General features: G+C 41.8%; 1 protein-coding gene across 10 annotated transcripts in view; it reads right to left on the bottom strand.

Annotated features, from left to right (window-relative positions):
• Positions 1–24,968, bottom strand: part of rap1gap2a (RAP1 GTPase activating protein 2a) — a 77,032-nt gene that overhangs the window by 10,605 nt on the left and 41,459 nt on the right. For 5 of the 10 annotated variants that reach the window (XM_076734321.1, XM_076734313.1, XM_076734320.1 and 2 more), the window contains 7 exons: positions 10,167–10,251; positions 4,707–4,742; positions 2,322–2,354; positions 1,635–1,667; positions 1,260–1,481; positions 1,037–1,140; positions 32–110 (listed from right to left, as the gene is read on the bottom strand). In XM_076734321.1, coding sequence (XP_076590436.1) covers positions 32–110; positions 1,037–1,140; positions 1,260–1,481; positions 1,635–1,667; positions 2,322–2,354; positions 4,707–4,742; positions 10,167–10,251 — 592 coding nt within the window. Of the gene's footprint in view, positions 1–31; positions 111–1,036; positions 1,141–1,259; positions 1,482–1,634; positions 1,668–2,321; positions 2,355–4,706; positions 4,743–7,912; positions 7,960–10,166; positions 10,252–24,968 lie in introns of those variants that run through there. The other 5 variants (XM_076734314.1, XM_076734322.1, XM_076734317.1 and 2 more) reach the window with 2 other exon arrangements.

The following is a 24,968-nucleotide window of genomic DNA, read 5'->3' as shown; positions in this document are numbered from 1 at the left end:
AAACCTTGAGTGGCTGTAGACGGTATCTTACTTTGGCGATCTGGGGTACACTGGGCAGCTGGCTGATGCCTGCTAAAGAGATCCTGTCATGGACCGTTTTGATCCTCGACCTGCAACAGAACAAGAAGAGGAGTTCTGCTGTCCAGACACTGGTTCCATCAAAGAGATTTCTTAACTTCTGATGCTGTGTGTAACTCTCAACTTATATTTATATATATGATGAAATGAGGGAAAAGCTCAGATCATGGTGAGTTTAGTCTCAGCAAGTCTCAGCAGAGAAAAAAGAAACTATCCATGGTCTGATTGATAGCAATGTAGCGATACTGGTGATATTACTGGCATTATCAGTGTCAGCTGTCAAAAGTAGATTAGCTATCACCTGGCAACAGTCCCCACTGCAGCGCCCACAATGGTTAATGGAAAACATAGCATTACTTCATTGTTTTTCTCGCCTGTTAATGAAAATGTCACCAACTGTGATAATGGCAAGAAAGCTGTCCAGCACAGCATCACAAATCTGCTCACAGTTAATCATGACAAAGAGCATAAAGAGAAAGAAGGAGGGAGGAGTAAGACCCACGCCAACATGTCTGTTGGTTAGTCCATCCGCCACTTTGGGCGAGAAATTACCCTGAAATTTCTTAACAACTACAAGATGGATTGCCATGAAATTTTGTACAGACATTCATGGTTGAATGTCATCAGTTTTCTTCTTAGATGGTGAACATGCTAAACATTACACCCGCTCAACATCAGCATATTAGCATTTAGCTCAAAGCACCACTGCCCATGGCTGTAGACTCTGAGTCTTATTAAAGGTATTTTGGACTGTGGAGAAGAAAAGCCTAACAAATCAGACAACAAGAGGACAAACAAGACCAGGAGGGCAGACACTCTGCAGACAGACTTCAATAGCCAGGACTCAAGAAAAACATGGATAAAAAAAGAAGAGTGAAACTCAACAGGATGTTTAAGACATACTTTACAGTGAGACATACGGCACACATCAAATGGTAAAGCATTTCTGTCATCGTACCTGAGCATGATGCGTAGGTACTCCTGTCCCTCACCCTCCTCGTGCTTCAGAGACATGATGAGATTACCTATGCTGCTGCCAGTGCAGTAATAGTTCATGTGTTCCTGGATGCATGAGTGGAGAAAGGATGGTGTGAGAAAGAGAGATATTTTGGACAAACCCAGTAACAGACTTCCCTGCTAAACACATGGTGACAGTGAGATGAATATGCACGCACACTAACCTTGCCGAGGAAGTGTTTACGGTATGCGCGGGCTGTGCTGTTACACTCCAGGCGGTAGCTGTGCCCCCCGCCAGGGCTCATGCCCTCTCCTCCCTCCTCCTCTTCACAGAAACTGGACTCTGAGGATGAGGGGGTCCCTGCTGGTGCTTCCACATCCTCGATCCAGTAACCCCCAAACTGTGGCAGGATCACTTGGGGGTACGGACCACCTTTCCCCAGAACCTTGGACAGAAGGGCAGCAGGAAGGAAGGGAGGCAGACAAAAGCTTATTAAGCATCTAATAATGAAAAATGCAAAATATTAAACCTTTGAATGCATCATCTATTAACGGGAAGGGTGCAAACATGTGTTATGACTGAGTGAAAAATGACTCACATCTTCTATCCGTGGGTAGGGGATATAGTCATCCTGCAAAAAACACACACAGGTTATTAAAAGAGTAATTTTAACATGAGTGAACTTCACTGACTTTCACCACAATGATACAGTTGCAAGCAAAGCCACAGACAGATAACACAACTTCATGCCAGATGGACTCTTGGGCGATGATGCAACAGCCTGAAATGCACAGTCATCAGCAAACATCAATGAGGGCGTGTCACCTCTTGATGATGTCAGAGCTGTTTTGATTCAGTAGCCCCTGGGGTTAAGAGCTGTTGTGAGCCTGTGGGCATTTGGCAGTCTGCTAGCGTAGCACAGCTCCAGTGTATGACCTCTAAATACTGCTGAGGCCCGTCCGCTCCGCTGAGAGCGCAGTGCTCCGGACAGCCAGTCATTTATATTCTGCAGCAGCAGGAGTCAGGATACTGTCAGCCCAGAGAGGATCAATCGACAGTTGGAGTTCATTCAACTTATGATCAATCAGATCAGGAGGCTATTGGTTTTGCACTTTGAAAGCCCTGAGAGAATTTTGAAAAGTGTTCACACACAGAGACAGCGGGACGAGAGCAACCACGGGACAAATCAGGAAGCGTGATGAAGGAAAGCATGCAGAGAAATGAAGGACACAATAACACAAACTGGTGAGACGTGTACATGTGTGTGTCTGGTGTCTGGTCACACCTTCCATTTTTTGGTCTCTTCAGCTTTAGGGACCTTATTAGTGTCCGTACGCAGCATGAGGACGGGAAAGCACAAGGGTCAAAAAGAAAGTTCTGTTTATTTTAGTGCATTTAATAAATGTCCTGGAACACAGCATTCTCGTCTTCAGACCTCATTGTCTGTGTTGCCAGATGACAAGTGAGTGAGTCATACATGGAAATGAACTTTCCTGCACACACGCACTCATGCACACACACACACACATACACACACACACACACACACACACACACACACACACACACACACACACACACACACAGACAATACGGACACTTAGTCATCCTCTCTCTCTGAATCTCTCTATGAATTTGGGACACAGCAGCATTGAGACGCAGGCCAGTGGCTTTTCAGTCTGCAGTGTTTGTATATATATGCAGATATGAAAACCCACTTTTGTGGAGATGGAGTAAATTGACCAATTATGGTAGAGACCCAGTGGAACAGCTCGTCTATATGACATGAAAGCATGTGCGGCGGTTAAGAGTGCTGAGCATACACACCACTCCCATCACTTCAAATGCCACCAATCATACCAAGAATCAGACGTTCATTCACACACGCACACAGACAAGTGTTCACATACACTTCTCAGTCTCGTCTATAATGGTGTGTGTCGGTCTGAGTGCGTATTTATGGAGCAGCTGTCACAAGCAGGACGCTCTTAAAACGCTTTCATTTTCAGACATGGACAGAGAGACAAAGATGAAGAAGAGACAAAATAATGAGGAAGGAGGGGTGAAGTTAGGAGAGAAGAAGACAGGCGGGAAAAGAGGAGACTGAGATAGAAAGGATGATCGTCATCAGCACCATCCAGATGACAAAACCGAAGTTAGAGGTGGCAGAGCTCAAGAGAGCACGTTAATGCAAGCTGAGGTTCAGAAAAGATGGATGAGGTGCACAATGTGTGTGTGTGTGTGTGTGTGTGTGTGTGTGTGTGTGAGACTCTCTGATCACCAGGCTGCATTGACTGACTGTCATCCACCAGTCACACTTCCCAAATAACTCCACTGATGTCTTCAGTCAGCCTGTCCTCCTGCATCTCCCTGAACAGTAACTTTCCACCTTTCTCCTTCTGAAGTATTAAGGGGAAGTCATGATTCACATTAAAAGGAAAAGGCTGGCCTTATTTGAGATTTTTCTTATTGCCAGTAAACTGCCTAGGAAGACCAAAACTAAGAATATGTCAGTCCCTCTCAATATTTTCCAACTTCCCAATTCAGCCATGAGCCATAACTAAAAGTTGTATTTCTAAAAATCACGTTTTTTTTCTTAAGCACCAGCGCCATAGTTTTTCGGACGCATTACTTCAATAAATAGTGCATTTGTTGGGGACTATTTTCAGAAAAATCGATACACAGTAGTTGTAACAGCAGCAGGGAAATGTATGTGTGACTCTCTGATGTGTTTTTAATGGCCTTTGGACAACAACGAAGCTCTGTGGCACAGAGGAATGGACTATAACAGGTATTGGCTTCACAGGCAATACTTCTTCATGTGATCTGTTGATAAATGAATATGTAACATAAGCAGAGTCATACTTTAAGGAGAATTATGTCTCAGAATTAGAGGCTTTGTATGAGGGAGGTGGAAGAGGCTTCACCATTTATTTTTAATGTGCTGCTTTAATGGGTTGTTGCAGAAATCTAATTTTCTCTGACTCATTCCTCTCAGTGACTGGTCAATTCACACCAACTAGTCTCTGGTTAGTCTATGCAAAGTCTGATAAGCTGTGCAAAAGTAAGGGTCGTTATATTCTGAACTCAGGAACATTTTGAAGGTTGCATCGTGGACTATAAACCATTATTTCCGCCAAGAGAACCTGCCACTTCTACCTTGTTTCCTTTGGCCACTTGTTTTCTCTTTCTTTTTCTGAGCCTTGAATTTCTCCTTAAACCTTCTCTCCTCCTCCTCTCTTTTATACCAATCCTCAGGTGACTCAAAGCCCTTCGGGGCCCGTGGATGGCCAAATATGTTGGCATACAGAGACAGAGTTAAAAAAAATCAATGAGTTGAATGAATTCCATACAGAGAGGAACAAAATAGTTATGCCAGTCCAGATCTTTCGAGTACTATTCTTCTCTGGCCATTATCCATGAGCCTGTCTCTTTCTTATATAGCACCATCTCACAGTGTGTTCACGTATGTTCAAGGTTCACCCAGTGGAAGAACCTCCCGATGGCACAAACACACAGCTACACTGCAACTTTTACTCAATGGTACAATCATAGCCAAACAGAGGGACAGAGAGAGACAACAGAAAGACAGATGGTGAATATGGAAGATATGCAAGGATAATAGCAGAGAAACTGGATTCACAGGAAAGAATGAGGGAGAAGTTCATACCTGCATCCTCTCCAGCATATCGAAGAACTCTGCAGACTGAAACAAACAGAAGAAGATGACATAAAACAGAGTCTAACTAAACTTTTCAAGGCAACAAAACCTACTGACATCAAACATACGTTCAGTCAGTATAACAGCTTGCTGGCTTTAATTCACACCATATACAAGTGCTTCAGCAATGAAAGCAGATAATGTCTGAATGCAAAGGTCTTACATCAGTAACATTGGTGTTGACAGCAGCAGATCTTGCTGGCCGCCTCACTGCGTACAACTCTCCACCACGGTATAAACTTAGCTGTGTCAAGAGGGCAGGACAGGGGAGAGACTTGCCCAACAGCCTCTTACATCCACATGTACACGCGCCGATAAGCAACCACTTCCTCACAAAGCAACATGCGCTCACACAAACCCACACACCCTTGAGTGCATTCACACGTCCTTGCCCCTGGGGCTCCTACCTTGTCACATAAACAAGTTGTGAGGGTGATAATGGTCTCAATGCTACATGCGTTTGTGCTCATATTTTGGCACATACATAAGGTGTAAATGTGTGCAGGGTGGTTTGGGCGATAGACACACATGTGCACTCAGTCACACACAGAAGATGTCAGTTCATGGCACCAAATTAAACTTCCCGTTAAAAAAAACAGCTGGTTTAAAGGAAGGAATTCACAAAAGCATACGACAGCAGTGTTAAACTTCCTCTTTAACTGGCTACTACACACTGCACTACAATTGAATCACAATCACACTTATACATGCATCAAACTGGACGCCACACACTCCGTAGTGCCATAAAATACAAAGCAAGCAGGAACTTGAATATAAATACCTTACAGATGAACTTTACCCCCTAAACCAGGAAAGTCTAGAAAGGTGATAAACTGGTGTTTTACAGCTATTTGAACGACTTAGCACAAAAAACTTGTAAATGACTAAAATTTGACAGCACCTTAATAAAAACAAATGATATTCCCGACACTGGTTACCTGCACTTAGGTGAAAATCCCTAAACGTATCATTACAACTCCCACAGCGGACAGACGCACGCAGACCTTATCAGGGCGTTAATATTAACCAGTTAAAGGTGTTCTGAGCTGATACAGCGCAGTGGCTGGACCTGCAGAGTCAACACCAGACAGCCACACCAACAATAAGCACAGATGTCTATGCAGCAACTTTGGCAGCCAGCATGCACGTGTTACCACAAGGCGCGTGTGTGTGTACGGTGTGATGGTTACTGGGGTCATATGAGGGTGTCAAAAGGGAGGAAGATGTATTCCTAAAAAGCAGCTTTAGCAGCCTTAGCTTTTCTTTTTTTTTTCCCTGTTGAATCTATCAAGATGTGAGCGGCACGTCTGCACAGACTGGTGACCATGACAGTTAAGAGACACACTGATGCAGCTTGTCCCTGCAGTACTTGAGTGGGATCCTGTGGTGCTGACAGTGTGTTCAATCATCATCTATATCCTCCACACTGACCAGACAAGAGCAAGGACACCTATCTGTCTCTCTGCTTTGCTGTCAATCTAAAACAGGCTGTCCGTATTTGTCACTTTTCTGCCCTTGTCTCACTTGTTTCTCTCCTAAAGCTCTATTATCTCCTTCTTTCAGTCCCGTTTCTGTCTCTAATCTTTTTTCTCTCTTTCTCCTACTTTCTTTTTCCTTCCTCATTTTGCCTTTCTCTCTCTCTAACCCAGCAACAATATCTGCATCTCTTCTCTCCCATGACAACCCGCTGGGATGACCACAGACCACAGGCAGATTAGACCTGACTGACTGCATGACTGACAGACTTGGCTGCTAAAATTCACACATATTCATGTAAAGTCATGAAGATCATCATTGACAGCAATGATGATGAGCCACAGCCTGTGATATTACAGATTACAGAATCATGACAGAATTTAACTGAATCAAAAACACTAATTGAAAGCTTGAGGCATTGAACAGAAACAAGCTGCAGTGTCTTGGTGGTTATTACTGAGTAATCTCTCATTGTTGTTGCTTCATTTATTTTCTCCTCAGTTTTGTCCTACAGAGTCAAGTGCCGTTCACTTCTGTTTGCTGGATGAAAAAACTTTGTTCAAAAAGCCGGCAACTCAGCTGGAGTTAGCATTGCCCCATATATTTATATTTATATACATATATATATATAGCATCCTCAAAAACCTGCAACACTAGCTAAAATTTGCACTGACACACAGCTGTATTAGTCAATACTGCTTTGGCTTGGCGCCTGGGTTATGAAATATTGTTGTGAAACACTGTACATGTGGGAGTAAATGTGCTACAAATACGACATGAAACTGTAGAGATGCAGTGTCTACACAAGATATAAATTCAATCACAACACTGACTCTTTCTACAGTTGGAAAATTTTTCTAAACAAAAAAATTAAAAATCAAATTTAATTCTGCAAAGTCTTCAGCGGTTGAGTCTGATACTGAAACTGACAAAAAACCTTTCTGATCTTTATGCTCTCTTAGTGCAGAATATTTACAAAGTACTTCATTAATCACAAGAATAATATTGGCTCTGAAAGAGGAGCGTTGATTAGTTCAACAGCACTGACTGACACTGAAGTGTGTTTGTTCCTCTGCCAGCTTTTCAAACCAAGTATTTGCTTTAAAGTTCACTCGACAGCCGCCCTGATGTATTTACATGGTAATCAACGTGCTGCTGAACAGTGACGTGATGAAAGAGAGACCAAATTTCAAAAGAAATATATTCAATTTTGAGTGAGTTGAAACTTAAAGTAAATTCATGTAATTGATATGATGGTAAACTTACCAACTCGCTTGTAATTGTGTTTATTGTTGATGTGCGATCAGGAGTCTGCACAGGGTGTTTTATTTTGAAAATTTAGCAGCTTCTCTACACTGTTCCTGTGTCTGACTTCCTGTCTGGCTTGATCTGCTCTGTACAGATTGACAGGCCATTCTTCAAAAGCAGACTCGGTGTGTATTCCTCATGGCGCAGAGCAGAGAGCCGCGTCCGAACTGGAGATGGAACGCGGCCTGTGGAATTGTACGCATTGTCCACACTGAACGGCAGCGATTGGCTCCATTGGATGTGTCACGGATGGAACGTGCCCGGTGGAATTTAGGGGTTGGCTACACACTTTGATCTGACAGCAACATTACATAATAAATTCCTTCTAGTAGCAGAATACTTGGTTGTTTTCTTAGGAAATGCAGACTTACCAGAACAACGGCAGCTGAACATCTGAGTCCTGTGTGCTCCTCTTATTCTTACCTCCCGTCTACATTTCCAAAGTGACTTCCCTCTCACATGCCTTGAATGTCTATTTTACATTATAACGCCTAAAGCTTAAACTGGAAAGTCAAGTCAGGCAGCATACTGAACCGTTTGTCAGAACAGAACAGGTCATTCCAGCCTGTACGTGTCTACATGAAAAATGCACGCACACACACACACACACACACACACACACACACACACACACACACAAACACACACATACACACCTCTCCCAACCACTTCAAAACGTCCTCACTTTATGTTCTTCATCTTTCTATGAAGAGAGAAGATTCGTCAAACATTTGCTGTGCACAGTAGCTCCAGCATTGTGCTCTGCAGTATGTGTGCCATGGGCATCAGATCCCTCTCTCTGTGCCAGTGTAGCCTCCCTGGACACTCATCTTTATGGTTATAGAGGACAATGCCAATGTGTAACAACAACATATTTTCATATTCATCATCACCCAGCATATAAAATGTACAAGAGCATTGAGATTAGTTCCAAAAACCACCATGTGTGAAAGATGGCAATGCTTCCAGAGCCGGTGGACACTTTCATTTGAACGTGTTTGTGCTCGTTGAAAAAATGTCATTCATTTATTTTATTGTTGTTGCTTGAACCTGTACATGGTTTCGCTACACGTCTGAAGAGTATTACTCAAATGTTTCATCTTTAGGCCACTTTACATCATCATCTGTGGTTTGTTCTACATGTTTTCACAGACATATTGCAGCCAAACGTGTATAGTCTCACGGATGGATCTGATGAGGACTGCGATAAAAGGAAATTCTAAGTTTCATAACTCCTTCACCACTGTGACACTGATGATGAATATCGGAGCATTCAATGACTCTAGCTTGCAGCGAAATATTGACATGTTCTGGCTTGTATTCTACTCCTTTCATAGATTATATTTGCTCTTATGCATTATGGTCTTTATTTCCGGTCTTGGCCTGCCCACATTGTCAGTCAGTCAGTCAGATCTTTCTGTCTTCCTCACAGTGAGCAAACTGCTATCTCCCTCTGTGTTGTCTTCAGTAGATTCGATAATGACGGCTTAGTTCAAGGTGACTTGCTGCAGAAGGTGGCTCCCTCTTGCAGGAGCCGCCATCTATTTCCTGTGTATCAGCCTGCTAATCCGCCTCCCTGCAAAAATCTATCGTCTCTTTAATCATACTGGAGAAAGTGGAATGCCATGTGAGTAATGAACGCCTGAAAACATCACACCTGACAGAAATAGTAAAATGTTTTCTCTATGCGTGCAGCACAGTGATATGACGCTACATGAATCAGTGTGACAACACCTGAGAAAGACTCAGATGGTACTCTTATTCACTTTGGTTTTGCTCTGCTCTGTTCAATCAGCTTTGGCCAACGTTTCCTTTGATGACACGGTCGGACAAAACTTGACCACTTGTCGTCAGGATACCATTAGAGTAAAGCTTCCAACCTTTTCCCCTGTTGTTAGTAATGAACCACTCCACACCACAGGATAATTCAATTGCAATTCCCTTTTCAAAGCACAACCTTTAATTAATGATAGGAACGCACCCCGAAGACTCCCAAGTCCTACCACAACTGCAAACAACAGTAGTCTAATGAGGGGGGTTCCATTTACAAAATGATGCCACCGTGGTTACTCTCTCAGACAGCAACTTTTCAAAATAAATGGGAGGAAATCTTACTTGAACAGAGGCTCCCCTAGCTTGAATTTTGATTGCCTTGATGACCTTGCGAGTATTTGCCAGACAAAATAGCACAAAATCATACAGTCGCTGAGCCATTAAACTGTTTTAATGTAGTAAATCTACATACTGTAGACATTCAGGTATATATAAATGGAATAGTTTTCAGCTTATTAAACAGCAAGCTAGAATATAAAGCCAGTAGAGAGCAGATGGTGCTATGGATTATAAAAACAAGTATAAATGATGTGACTTTAACAACATCATAACCTGTCATCTGACTTTTATTTAAATGCAGTTATGTAACATGTGTCAAACAGTTAACTTTAAGTTGTTGTGACATTGCAGTTTGTCAGTGTCTCTGAATTGCTTGGCTTGCTCAGGAGATTTTTCAGAATCAATGGATTTTCTAATAGGCCAAAGGGCCAATGAAAAAGTCAGTAAATCAATATCTGTCTAAAAATGTGTGTGTGTATACATCTATGTCCAACATATGCGTGTGTGTCCAACCTTCATGCTGGGCGGTGCAGTGCGGGGCGGTGAGGGGGGACATTCTCCCAGAGGGACATTGGAAATGTTCAGCAGCTCCTGTTTCCTGGAGAGAGGAGGACAAAATGAGGAATGAACAACGCTGATTCACTGACGTTCATGACAACCAAAATGTTCCAAATTTCATCAAAGGTCATTGGTCCTCATTTGCAGACACAGTGCACTTTCACAGTAATTTGATTGGGCTGATGTGCTGTTCTTCCATTATTTAAGTGTACCACTATTTCCCCCTCTGAAACAGTCAGGCTATTATCTTAAATACACTTTGTCCTTATCCTTAAAGGCAATCCTGGTTGGTGGTTTTCTTATGTTACAGTGACCGTCTCCTGATCTTCCATTAGTCCGAACCACTCCATCACAACTTCACTCACTGGCTCGCTGTGCACTTGTCATTAGCTTAACCACATTGGATATCTAATTTTCAAGACGTTCATATTTCTTATATTTCTCTTTTGTCACGTCTGCCTGACTGGGAATAACTTAAAAACAAGGGAAATGAGCAAAAAAAGAAAACTAAAAAAGGACAATAACAACATTATTTCAATCAAAAATTCCCCTAAAGATAAAACATCATCAAAATTAGTTTAACTCGCTAACATAAACTCAACAGCTGAACAAACAGCAAACTAGAGCTAGAAAGCTGCTAAATATGTAATGAAAAAGGAACTGAACTGCAAAATAAAAAACTAAAATAAAACTGACGAAATCTGATCCTGGGCAAATTTAGCCATTTAATTCTGGCTTTTACTCAAAATATTGCCAGTGTTGTGGCAACAAGATCACATCTTACTTTAGCATCACATGATTTTCACACATCAGCGGCTTAGTGACAATCTGTGTGCTTTTGTGTCGACGTTGGTCCAGTTCATATCTAACCCTACGATGTAATTTAAAGCCAGAGCCATTAACTTACTAAATAGCACAATTTTGTTTGAACTTTGAATGCAGGGTGCCTGTTGGTCATATGCAGAGAAGTATTAGATGGCTCTGTGCTGTTCTAATATGCCAGGTGGCTGTCAAGGAGAAATTAAGACAAATATTTTGGGGCTACAAGCCTCTTCTCCTCTTTTGTGCTCTTTCTGTGCAGCATCCTCAGAAGCATGGGTGCACAGTTATGATCCAAGACGTTAAAGGTTGAGCTGTCACTGGGAGACAGCAGGAGGATCAGTTTAACCCCAGAAATCTGCCTTCTTTCCTGATAAAAAAAAATCCAAGGTTTTTCCACTGGAACAGCTTCAGATATAGTATTGGACACCTCTCATGCTGAATATATGATGAAGATCAGCAAAAGTTCACAAAGGAGTAAAGAGATAAAAGAGCACAGATGTACTGAACCCTCTCTAACCCTGCTTTGGAGCAGCAGAATGCATTTGAAACCACATTTTCGTGTGTCCTCTACATGACCTACTCCACTAGGTTTTATTGGATATTGGATTGATACTCATTACATATATATACCTTATATTATGATACTGATAAATAGAACCTTTATCAGATTTTATATCAGCCCATTAGTTGCTAGCACAATAGACACTGAGTGCACATGTCCGCTCTGCTGTGTTTCTACCAGTGCGGAAAGCTGCAAGTGATCAAGACAAGAGTTTTAATTGAGAGATTATGTGAAATTAATATGCCCCCTCTTTCCTTTCATTAGCTGCAACCATAATAGCCTGTTCTCCATTCTCTCATGCACTGGTGTCAAGTGGGCTGTGAGCAGCAAAAACACTCAATCGCACACAGTATAAAAATGTGAAACGGTGAATTTGAGGCAATCTCTGCTTGTGGTTGAAGAAGGGAGACATAAGAGGCAGCAAAGCCCTGTATCCAGCACTTTCCTCTCTTGAATTTAATCAGCAACGCTCTTTGACATTGACTGTCATAGACTCTCAGTTTCTACCTGAGGCTCAAAAACACCCAAACAAAGGGGGGAAGTCATGGCCAAAGCACATCTGAGTCTAGGTCAGTCACTGCAGGCCAAACCCAAATTCCTGATCAACTCTTTTCAGTCCACTGTCCGGAGGAAAAACCTGAACTGATCAGCTCTTTCCACAGGCTCAGCTTTCACACAATGCACCACTGTGTCCCCCTGTGCATGTAATGCTGCAGTATGTGAGTTCACAGTAACCAAGGGTGGTCAGTGTTTGAAAGAGCATCATAAGTCAAGACAGACTGGAAGAGTTTACAAAACTGAGCTAAAGAAATACTGTTTTTTGTTTGGTTTTGTACATTGTTCTTTCTCTTTGTTCATTTCAGTCTGAAGGAAGGAGGACAGTGTGCATTTCCCATCAGTGACCTGTGAAAAGGAAAAGCTTGTCCAGAGCACTGTCCCCGGGGCAGATCCCTGCTCTCTACAGCCGGCCTGTAAGGGTCCACAGACGACACCTATCTGACTGTCTCACTCACACCTGCACACAGAGAGACGCTGTTTGCAGGACAGAATAGTGTGTGTCTGTGAGAGAAAGAGAGAATGACAAGGAGCTGCTGTTCTTGCAGCCTGGACTGTCTCTGTGGCGATGAAACAACAGCTACGTCACTGCTACTGACTCCCACCCCGGAAGGGAGGGAGGGAGGGGGAGCACATATTGGGACAGCAGGAGGGAGGAAGAAACAGTTTAGGAAGAACAGGTCATGGAGAGAGTGAGTCAGAAGAAGGAACTGTGGAGAGAGGGTTTGATGAAATGTGCAGTCAACACACTTTAAAGAGGTTCTTTGCATAAAAGCATCATCAAATGGCATAATATGCACATTACAAGCCAGTATCCAAGGACCTATGTTCACATCGAACAATTCAGCACCTCACGGAGACCTTCTGACCAATATCAACATTCACTGCCAACGCAGGAAGCGGTCTGTCCTTCACTGAATGTGGCAAGTTGGAAAGTACGGGTGTGGAGGTGAAATGAAACCACAATGTCAAACTGTAGTCAAACCTCTGGCTCTGAGCTAGTCCAAACAAGACATGGCAGAAACTTCCCAGCGAGCCAAAGGGCAGGGGCACTGCCACAAAATTACATTATTTTAATACACAGTAAATCCTGGCTGCACATGTGGCAGCTGTGTTGGTTGGTGTGACTCTCTCGGGCCGGCCAAGAACAGTGAAGTCACCTCTGAAAAATTCATTCATCCACAACAATTAGCATGCTCTTTAAAGGGTTGTAGGATAAAACTCTTCAAGTGAATGACCAAAATGTAACTTAACTCAGGCCTCTGTCACCTGGAGCTAGGATTAAGTGGTTGTAATCCTGCTGGGCAAAAATAGGGCAGATCATGCTCCATATCCACATCCACACTAGTACAAGACGTTCTTGTACAGCAGCATGTCAATAATCCTCCTTGCATTTGGCTGGTGCTAATTATGGTTGATTCAACTGTAATTGCATCTGCATATTGTCATCATGTTTGTCTAATGATGCTGGTAATGTGTGTGTGTGTTTCTGTGTGTGTATGAGAGAGAGAGAGAAAAACAGACAGAGAGATGAAGGTAGAGATTGCAAGAAATCTGTTACTTCATGTATTGATTATACCCTTGAGATAAAATTAGGGCAACGGGACATCAGACGCAGGCCAGGACTCTGCAGAGAGTGTGTGAGAAAGAGATAAAAAAAAGGGGAACAACACAGAGGAGATAGGTGAATGGAAAGGATAGAGGGTGTAGAGAGGATAAAAATAAAGAACGGAGGACAGAAAGCTCGAGAGGAGGGTGAACTGCGGTTCCTGGGTATGAAACCTCTCCCGAGGGGACAACTTGCTCCTGTTTCCAGTCGGGCTTCATATTTGTTATGAAACTTGATAAGGAGCCTGATCCTCATGCCAATTGACCAATTACACAACTGATGGTTTCTCTAATGGAGTTAATACAACAGTAATTGGAGACAGAGAAGAGGAGAAAGACGAGGGTTGGAAAGAGATGGAGAGTGTGGAGGGCAGGGACCATAAGACAGCCTGCTGTAGAGGGTGGGACCCATCAATCCTGATGTATATTTAAGTAGACTGGGAATAAAGAATTACGCCACACAGCAAAATCCTTTGCAATATTACATATTAGACATGGCAGCTACAGCGCTGCGAAGCACTTTGAAGGGATGATGTTACAGGAGGGGTGCAGGAATAGTGATGCCTGTTGTTTAATATAAACAAAGTTAATTCAGTTACGAGAGTATGAAAACATCTTACAGTCGATACAAGCATCCTTAATGAAGGATGCTGGCATATGAACAACTTTCTTGCCAAAGCAGGACACAACAGATATTTGTTGGCAAATATTAGCTTGCTAACACTGGCATGCACATGTACCCAATTTTCTGCTAGCAATCCCACAATGCAACATGGCACATTTTATAGATGTGAAAATGACTGCACGGCTCCACAGCTGGGAGTGTTGACACAAAGTGGTGATTAGTAAGCGTACAATCCAACTTTATTGATCCCTGTAGGGGCAAGCGCATGCAGCAGCTCACTATGCAAGTGGGAGTGATTTCAGACAAAGTCTTGGTCTTGTTTAGGGTTTTTTTTTTTGGCAAAAAACGTAACTGAATACAATCTGATCCACTTGAAGCAGCAGTTTAAATTATTATCACTTTGTCTTCTTGTCCTCCCTCAAGATCCCCCTCAAGTATCCACTATCTACCATCTATCTATGTCTGTCCTTGTTACAAAGTCCGCTCCACATATAGAGGTAAGAAATGGATGCGTGAGGCAGCCAGCTGTCCAACAGGAGAGCACAGGCATCCCAGATATGTGGAAATATGTGTAGAGGTCAAGAGAGCAATAATTACGAGGCAACTGCACCCCAAGACACCGGCTGTTTCCTGTGAGAATGCCAGGCCTCGCCCTCTCTCTCTCTCTCTCTCTCGCTGTGATATGAATAGATACAAAGATGACAGCAGATAAGACTGTCCAGCCAGACAACCTGAAACACTCTCATTATCGATAAGAGGAAGAGGAACAGACAGACAAATAGTGCGGGGGTGATGAGGAGGAATGTAGCGGCATGTCTAAGGAAGAGACAAGGCTGCTTTTATGAATAGATACAGAAATTTGTACAAAAAATAATTGGTCAAATAGTGAGCTGGCAAGCAGAAAGATGAGGACGTGAAAGAAAACATTTTCATTTACTGGAAGTAGCAGAAAGGGAATAGATTTTGTGTTTGTGTGTGTGTGTGTGTATGTGGGCTTTGCTGCAGGTAAAAAAAACAAACACTTCAGACAATATTTTAACAGCACACCGGCACACACACTTTTTCATTATCACCCTCACACCTTGTTAATGTAACAAAGTGAAGCCCATGTTAACGAGCACACATGCAAACACAAGCTAAGAGACCTTAAGTGGCTTGTGTGTACTTTGTAGTGTAATTTACTTGTAGTTTCCTATGCGCATGGACACACACACACACACACACACACACACACACACACACACACACACACACACACACACACACACACAGGGTCATAGTGTGTGTTTTTGTGACTGACCCATTCGTGCGGTCATAGTTTCAAATGAAGTGGCATTTAGTTTTTAATTAAAAGAGCTGTTCAGTTTCAGTTGATTAAATGTGTGGTTTGGCTTTGGTATTTTTCCAGCCGAAGTTTACTTCTGCTTCAGTTCTATTCTACTATTATTAGTTCATTAAAGACAATTTCACAACATATGAAGGTTTTTTTTTTTCCTTTCAGTTTCAGTTTCAACTGGAAGTTACAGTGTGACATTCTGGCGTCTTGATCAAGAAGATTTGCTCCTTTGAATCTTGAACTAAAATGAATCCTCACGAAATGATGAGAAATGTTTCTTTGCACACGCAGGCTCCCAACCGTTTATGTCAACTAGAAAGACAAGAAAAATCGCTTGAACTTGTGGAATAAAAGTAGATTGTTGGATCGTCCAGGTTGCCCCCTCATCCCTCATCTTCCTTACTCCCAGAGTCTATTTCTCTCTTTCACCTGCCTTCTCGGTTCACTTGGCTGTCCTCTTTACTTCTCTCTTAATTATTTCTGTCATTAATCCAAGTGTTGCACTAAACTGACACCAGTGAGGGGCTCGTCCTCTCCTGGCACACACAGTTCCACCAAAGCAAACTATGAGTGTGTGTGTGTGTGTGTGTGTGTGTGTGTGTGTGTGTGTCTGTGTGTGTGTGTGTGTGTGTGCGCGCGCGAGTGTCATTTTGTTCCTCCCAAGGAAACCAGGTTAATTATACTGCAGCAAGCGTGTTACCCTGGATGGTACTGTGGTGGCTCACTGTGCTATGTTAAATAGCTACCAAGCACTGCAGCCATTGTATTCATTTAAGAGCTCAAACAGGCTGAATGACCAGCTTCTCTGAGACGCTGACTGTATCTGTGACACTGGATCCCTCATCTAAATACCAAAGGCAAACACTACTAGCGAGTATTAGGTTCGGCGACGCAGCTTTTGTCTTACCTGAAATGTCAGTGTTGTTTTCTGTCACTTCACAAATGATACCAAGAGAGCTCTGGTAGACATTTACATGTACTTACTTCCCAACTGCAGGGGGACACTGATAAAGGCCACAGGATGAGTCATGTTTGTTTGTTTCTTTGTCTACTGTGTACTTCATGCAGTTGATCACACTTTATATGACTAGAGTCAATTTACTGTGAGGTGACTGTAATGCATTAATAGGCGTGATCCAGTAAACACCTGATAACAGCCCAGTCTGAATAATAAAATATACTAAAAACACATCATTACAAGGAATTCCATTCTGTTTGGGTTCAAAAAATGGGAAGACATCATGTAAATGCTCGTTTCAATTACTCTTTTCACAATATAAGGTCTGCACGTGCACATCCTCTGGATGTAATTCAAAGATGTTCCTCTGCATGACTCTCTTTCACTTTTTTGTCACTTTCAAATGCTCTCATCCACTTTTAGTGTGTCGAGAGAGTTTGCAAATTACAAAAATAAATCAGTGCCCATCCTCTCTTTGTCTGAAGAGTGTGGCATTTCATTAGAAACACTGGACAGTGTGGATGGGATTTAAATGATGGATTTAAATATGTTCAGTATTTCTGAGAGGGAACATTTCTCTTTTTCTATTCAGTAGGTCTGAGAGGTTTTTGTCCTTTGGCACAATACTGCATTGCAGTGAAAAGCACAGTTGCCTGGCATCACTCTCTCTATCATATCACTGGAAATGCCATAAATTCCATCTAATCCTATTCATTTCTGGGACCCACTTCCTCTTTATCAGTGCCCATCTCATCCAGTCTCACTGACTTGAGTCAAAGCAAAAAAACAGAGTTAAGCATCTGTCAGACGATATTGAATACTTCTCTTCTCAACCAGCTCCACCAATTCAAACTGGCTGATAACCACACCAGACCAGAAAGGTCAGGAAGAAAAGGAGAGAGATATGAAGAGGGAGAGGGAGAGGCGCAGAATGAATGGATGCCAGACAGATAGCTGAAAGAGAGAAGGCCGCAGAGTGAGGTATGGAGAGAGCAAATAAATGAATCTCTGCAGACTAAAAATAGCCCTCTTAATCCCCAGTGCAGAGCTGGGTAAATAGGGCTGTCTAGGGTGGGTCTCTGGACACTTGTTAGAGACTATACATCTCATCCATTACACCCCAAATATACATATTTGTACAAACAGACAGCAAAGAGGCATGTGTGTTCAAGCGCAATCAAATGTGCTCATGGTTATGTGTGTGCAGCTGCTCATTGCAAAAGAAGTGCAATGCACAAGAGTGAGTTTAAAAGAGGGAGTAATGAGGGTAGACAGCAAAAAACAGGAGGAGATCAGGGAATGGAAATACGAGTGAGTCAGTGAATAAAAAGCGGTTGTGTCAAACAGCGGGAGGAGGAGGGTTCAACAGCGAGAGGAGGGAAGCGACTACAAGACAAGGAAAAATTGCGTAAGGTGGTCAAGAAAAGGAACATGAAAGACTGCGCTTTGAAACATCAGCTCGGTCTGACGAGGAAATGCTTCGAATTTCCACAACAATAAAACAAATATCCTCCAGAGACAGACCAGTCACCACAACTAGACACTGTAGGTCTGTCCACAAGCTGAAGTGTCTGCACGGGGCTGAGAGTAGTAAGATACTTTACATTCAAAGAGTTTGAAAGACTTTTTATTAAACTTTGCAAAACCAGAAACACAAGAGCAAACGTAAAGAATGGACAAAACTGTGTGCTTATTTGCTCTAATGTAAGATACAAGACATGCATCTGTGCCAGATATCAATGAGCTGTCCATCGTCCATTCACAAGCCAGCAGAAACACCTCCCATTTCACTTTCTGTTAATGGTGTATTAAAAGAGGATCTGATCTATGCAGATAAATATAGGCTCCACACTGTATAAGCATCTAAATCAGATCGCTGGATTGATTCTGATATGTTAAGAAAACCCTCTTGCTAGGCTAATGGAAATTACCCAAGCAAATATGGATGGATAAAACGGTCCTGTTGGGCTTTCTGTGTGATGCACAAGTCTCCCTCTCTCTCTCTTTATATATAGGCTTACCCTATTTATGCAACAAAGGGATGCTCCAGTGTTATTGCCACAATAATTCTTCACATTCATAGATGCTTTAGGAATAATCGCATTGTATTGGGTGCCAGTGATATTGGAGAAAGCAAATGATATGCAGCGCCCTTCAAATTAAAGTGGTTTATTGGCCACATGTGCATATCAAGATAAAAACAGATACAGGCCACAACAGTAGCCTTGGCAGACAGTGAGTACTATATTTTGAAGTGATCTTATCAACACCTTCAAGGAAAAAATAAATAAATAAGTAAAGTAATAATAAGTTATAATTGCTTTAAACAGACATAGCCAAATTAGAGATACTAAAAGACTTTTCTCTTGTAACCATAAAAAATACAGTTTGAGTTTACATCAAACAGTCATAGACCACATTTTGAACCAAGTCATGGAGCTAATGTTAGCTTAATTAGCTAGCGAACAACAGCTAATGGAATCCACCAGTTAGAGTTGTGATTTCAGACAGCAAAATTGGAGGTCGTTGACTATAAATGAAAAGCCTGCTTTGACTACATCAGTGTGAAATCAAAGACGATTCTTTTCAAAAATGTCTGAGAACTTCAAGTGTTAAATGTGACAGTGAGCGAGAGCAGAAAGCTTCTCGGGGGTGGCAGCAGAAGCAAACTGTAAATTCCACCCACAGTTCCACCAGCTGTTCATCTGTTTTTTGTGTCAGTTTTTCTTTGCAAATTTGTTATCAAATTAGACTTAATCAATGTGCAAGTCACACAACCAAAGTACAAGTACAGAGATGCTCTGTGTTGTGTTGATGGGTTTGTGACCTGACTGGATGGTCTAATCCTGAGCTGCTTTAAGAACCACAGGCTTCATCATTCCTGTACGTGCTAGTTTGAAAAGTATACAAATGTGTACCATGCTCTTCAAAGGTAGACAGCACTCAGTTTGTGTGTAACATTTCTTCAGAACATCTCTATATCAAGGACCATCAAACACAGGCTGGACCACTGAGATTTGCTCTTAAGGGACTGCAACTGTGGAAATACTTGCTTCACTGTCAAATCAAATCAATCTGTCTACTCCAAAGGGAAATGTGAGATGCAGAAGGGGTTTCAAACACCAAAACAAAACTAATCAGGCAACTGGGACAATGGCACAAAGCTGTAAGGCCATAATAAATTATTAAAAACAGAAAGAAAATTAAGATTGTATCAGATTGGAGGCGTCATAAAGTGCAAAGAAAACAAATATGACATTACATATGTGGAAAATGCAACATCACAACACAAACAGAGGGAAAGATGTCACCTATTATCATTATTAATGTGCATACAGTTTTCCAGGTTCACAATATCAACAGTCATCCTTAAAAAGGACAACACTGGGGGTTTTCTTCTTCCCGGCAGGCACTCTGTAGCAGTGACCTGAAGGCAACAGCTCAAACTGTCTGTGCAGGACAGCCTATGGAAGTGCTTGCTGTAAATGTCCCTGAGCAGGGTCTGACTCACCCTAACAACTGTCTCTTGTCACATTAACAAGCTTGTTCTTTCTGGATGTGTAGAGTCAGACAACAGTAAATAAAGACAAAGATGTTGCCATAAGCCTACAAAATAGTCACCCAAGAAAGCAGAGGAGCAAGTTTTCCTCAGGATGAAAAAAATGTTTCACTTTCTGACGATCTCAATTGATTTTAAAAACACTCTCTCTTGTCAAGAACTGCACCAAAATATTTTTCATGTTCCCTCATTTTGCCTCCCTTTAATAACAGTCACTGCAGCAGCAGAGGACAGCTATCTGAAATCAATGCTTGTGTCCTTAGCTTTTGCTACATTTAGCAAGATGAAGGGCTTGTCAAATCATGACACAGGTCCTCCTCCACAGGTCGGTGATCTTATTCCATCCCATCCGTGTAGGCTGACTAACAACCAAATCATCACCACTTTTTATTATGTGCCTGCTCTCACCACTTACTTTGACAGTTGCTCTTAAATATAATGTAGAGGGTGAGGAAGACCTTGTGGGGATCTACAGAAGGACTTGACTTAAAGGAGAGTGTTAACTGTCACTGAAACCTGTTGATCAAAGAAAAAGTTCAAATAGGGATTGGTGTATTTTTGATGGAGCTTTTATTGAGTAGTTTTTGAATTGATGATTGTTTAGCCTGATCTGAAGAAGATCTGACCTGATCATAATGTTCATATCCATTTAAATAAGTTTGTGGTTTGGACTGAATGTGCATGCATTCGTCTTTTCACTGATAAAATTGACATTTTGGAAAATGCATTTGTTTAGTCTTACTGAGAGTTATATGACAGCATCAATATCAGCCTTGTGTCTGTACATTTAATATGAAGCTGGAGCCAGCAGACAGTTAGCTTAGCTTAGCATAAAGACTTAAAACAGGAGGAAACAGGAGGAAACAGCAAAGCTGGTAACTACTTAAGATGTTATATCTTGTTTATTAATGCAAAAAGCTGAGGCAGGATAGCAGTTTTCAGGATTTGTGCTAAGATAAATCACCAGGCTGATTGCTTTAATCTCATATTTACTGGTCAGATTTAAGAGAAATTCAATCTTCTCGTCCGACCTTTCAAGCAACACAGATAAATATATTCAAAATCCAGTCTGTTATGTTAAAATCAAAGCTCTTCATGAGATCTGGAAGTCCTTGCTTTCTGCTAAAGTGAACTGTCCATGAAGCACCAGAGAGGCGGGAATTCAGCAGCTTTTCCCTTTCAAGGATTGCCTTGATTTTTTTTCACAGCTTAAAAAAAAAAGACCCTGACAAGCACAAATGCTAACGAAATGCTAATAAAGAAGCACAAAAAGAGGTTTACTGAATTTACTGGGATGAGTCAGGCTGACTCCTTAAGAGGATTTTTTTTTTTACATATAATTTTAAAGGGGCATCCACAATTCACAAACGATTTGGACTGTGGATGAAAAGTTCTTCATAACTCACCATAAACTCAGCCTTTAAATTGTTAAGGCATTAGGAGAAACAGAAAAGAACAGCACTATCGTAAAATATGTACCCTTGTAAATTTATTTATTATGTAATATTGAATGAAACTACCACAGTACCAATTCATATATTCATATGCTGTTAATGCACCTGTAACAACCTTTTCATGGAGCAAAGAGAAATGAGAAATGACTGAGGCTTTCATTATCAACCATCTGCTTGACCTCTGTAGTCAGCGGTACTGTGGCTTAATTTACAGATGAGGTTAGCAGTTCGTCTGTACACTTGGACATTTTTCTCCCCTTGCTTGTCAGGGAATCAGTTTAATACAGTGAATCACTGAATGCAGAGTGTCTGTGAACCTCAAACCTCTAATTTACAGGAAAGGTCAGGCCTTCACCTGTGCCATTACTGCCCAGCTCAACACAATAACAGGAGACACTGTAACACTGGGCCACTATGGTCATAAAAAATGCAAATGAAACACGGCAATTTGCAAAACAGATGCATGTTTTGTCAATGTGTGCGTGTGTGTGTGATATTAAAAGCTTTTAGTCTTCGAGGGAGACAACACAATGTGTGAACAGGAAGCTCCATGCTGTGATTATAGATTAGGTCTCAAACAAACACTCCAGCATCATAAATGAGTCTGCCTCTAGCTTTCCTCCTGTTAAACACACACACACACACACACACACACACACACACACACACACACACTTACAATCATTTCTTATTCCTACGTTTTACATGATTCACATTATGGAGACATTTTGACCCCATAAGGAAGGTGAGTCTGGACAATGTGACTGTATCCACATATATGTCCCCACAACACACACACACACAACACTCTCTGTCTCTGTCTTTCTGTCTTTCCCTCAAACCCACAAATTTCACCACACTACCACAAACCAGTGTAAACACAACTCATGTAGCCACACACACAATGGGACAAACATCTCATACACTCATACATACACACACACACACACACACACACACACACACACACACACACACACACAGACAAAACAGGTTGGCAGCTGGAGATAAATGAGCTGCGGAGGACATTAATGCATGGAGGGCTAATATACATATGCAGATAGAAGCAGAAGACCTCATGCTGTTCAACTTAATGGGTGCAAATATATGTTATGTCTCCATCAGTGTAGAGATAAAGACTGAGAGGAAGACAAAGGCAAGGAGCAAGAGTGCATGCCTATATGTTTGCACGTGTACTTGTGTGTTGCCTGCATTTGTCCATGGGCAGAAGATGTGGACAAAAAGGGAAAATCACATTATCTAAATTATCTAGTGCAAAATTGCAAAGTCTTTCCTTCTGCTATGTAGTTACAAATGCTCTCCTCTAATAGTAACAATAGGGCTATAATTCACTTTTCCTTGAATTCGTTGGTAGAATAACGCTGCTTCAAAGGCATGAAATACCCTTCCACAATGGATGGCCTGTAGCTGAGAGAAATAGCGGTAAAAGTCTGAAAAGAGTGCAATCATGGACGTAAAAACTACACTCGGAAAAAGACATCTTAAAATTGTGAAGCGATTGTACAGGGATCATTATTTGACACAGCCTGTTATCTGCTGTGTTACTATCATTTGACATGAGGCAATAAGGTGCAGAATCCAAATCACATATCACTTAGCAAGCACGTGAAAAACATGCAAAAAAAAAAGTTCTCCTGTCACAAAAACTTATATTTGTATGGCTGTTCGTGTGTGACAAAGCAGTACAGTTACATTTGCAGACGATGATAGCCTCCAGGCACGACTAAATTAATCCACTAGAGGGCCCCGGGGCGAAAACTGCTCTGGCCCCGCTGACCACCCTTTCCGTCTCTTTCTCAATATGCATGTACCCTCTCCTTGTCAATATGTTGCCCAGAGCCACAGAAACAGTTATTATATGCTGGAAAACCACCAGGATACAAGTTTGATATTTGTCTGTTAATTTATGCTAATTTCATTAAAGACAAATTTATTTGGGAATATACACGATGTAAGAGTACTATCAACTGAAATCATAAAGATTTGGTTCCTTATACAAACCAAGACTTCAGGATTAGGTAATATTACAGGTCTTTGTTATTTCTATTGATAATTGTTATGAGTGCATAATGTACACATAAACTATAAATTATAATTGATCAAATCACCTCAGCCACAGCTGGCCCCGTGGCTCAAACTGTCACCAGGAGGGGCCCCAGTAGGTCTGGGGCAGTTGGCCGATTTGCGTAGTTGCTAATCCAACCTTCGCCTCCAAGGGTTAATTTTACACTATCTGAAACTAAATTAAACACACACACACACACACACGAAACACCCACAGGTCAGATAAACTTATCAACATTTGCAAAGTGAGTTACAGTCTATTTCCATGTAGCCTATTTTCGTCCAGGCCATCAGAACAGAGTAGCAAAGTGCATTCAGTGTTATATATCAGATGTTCACACACACACACACACACACACACACACACACACACACACACAGACACCTCATTCAGACCACTCTCTACATATCCTTTACCACAATAACACTAAATAGTCAAACGCAGTCTGTAACCTTCTCCTCAGCTTAAATGTATGTGCAGCGCTGCTAATGTTAGCTCAGTTCAGCCAAAACAGGTACGGAGGGGGAGGTTAGTGGGAGTGTTGAGCGAGGGGGTGTTGGCAGTTTCGACCCAGCCAGCCTCATTCACTGTTTGTTACCAGGTGGGATTTTCTCAGGGATCTTACTGAGTGCACTCATCTGAGGAACTACTAGCAGTAAGATGATCTGGACGCAACACAGCATGCAGGGAAAGTCCCCTTACAGGTGCATCTGTGTGGCAAATGGTAAGACGTCAGCACTCTTCTTCAGGCTCAATCTGGCATTCAATTCATGCTACAAATCTGCCTGAAGGTCCTTCACATATACAGTCCTCAGATGTTTGACTTAAATAGGAACATTGGTTTTTGTTGCTTCATTGTGGTTTTCATAGTCCATAACAAATGTGTTTAAAAACCTGCTTAAGTATCGGAATTTACAGCTGCGGTTTACGGCAGGCTTGTGGGCAATAAAGCTTGGTACTGTATTTTTTTTTCTACCATAGTTTGCAGCTCAGCTATTGAACTCTCAGCCGGTTCACCAACCTACAAACCCACGAGTGTTCACACTGCCCTGGTGCCAAAGGAGTGAAACTTTTTTTTATCAGCGTTACAGGCATCAACAAGTGTCCTTTGATTCTTGTGTGCTCAGAAACCGACTCTCTCCACACCACAGCTCTGCTTCTTTTCTCCATTCTCTCATTTGCTTTTCAAAAG

This window comes from Chaetodon auriga, chromosome 7 (genome assembly GCF_051107435.1).
Source record: "Chaetodon auriga isolate fChaAug3 chromosome 7, fChaAug3.hap1, whole genome shotgun sequence".
NCBI lineage: Eukaryota > Metazoa > Chordata > Actinopteri > Chaetodontiformes > Chaetodontidae > Chaetodon > Chaetodon auriga.
The sequence above is the reverse complement of the archived record's forward strand: the minus strand, read 5'-3'. Positions and strand labels throughout refer to the sequence as shown.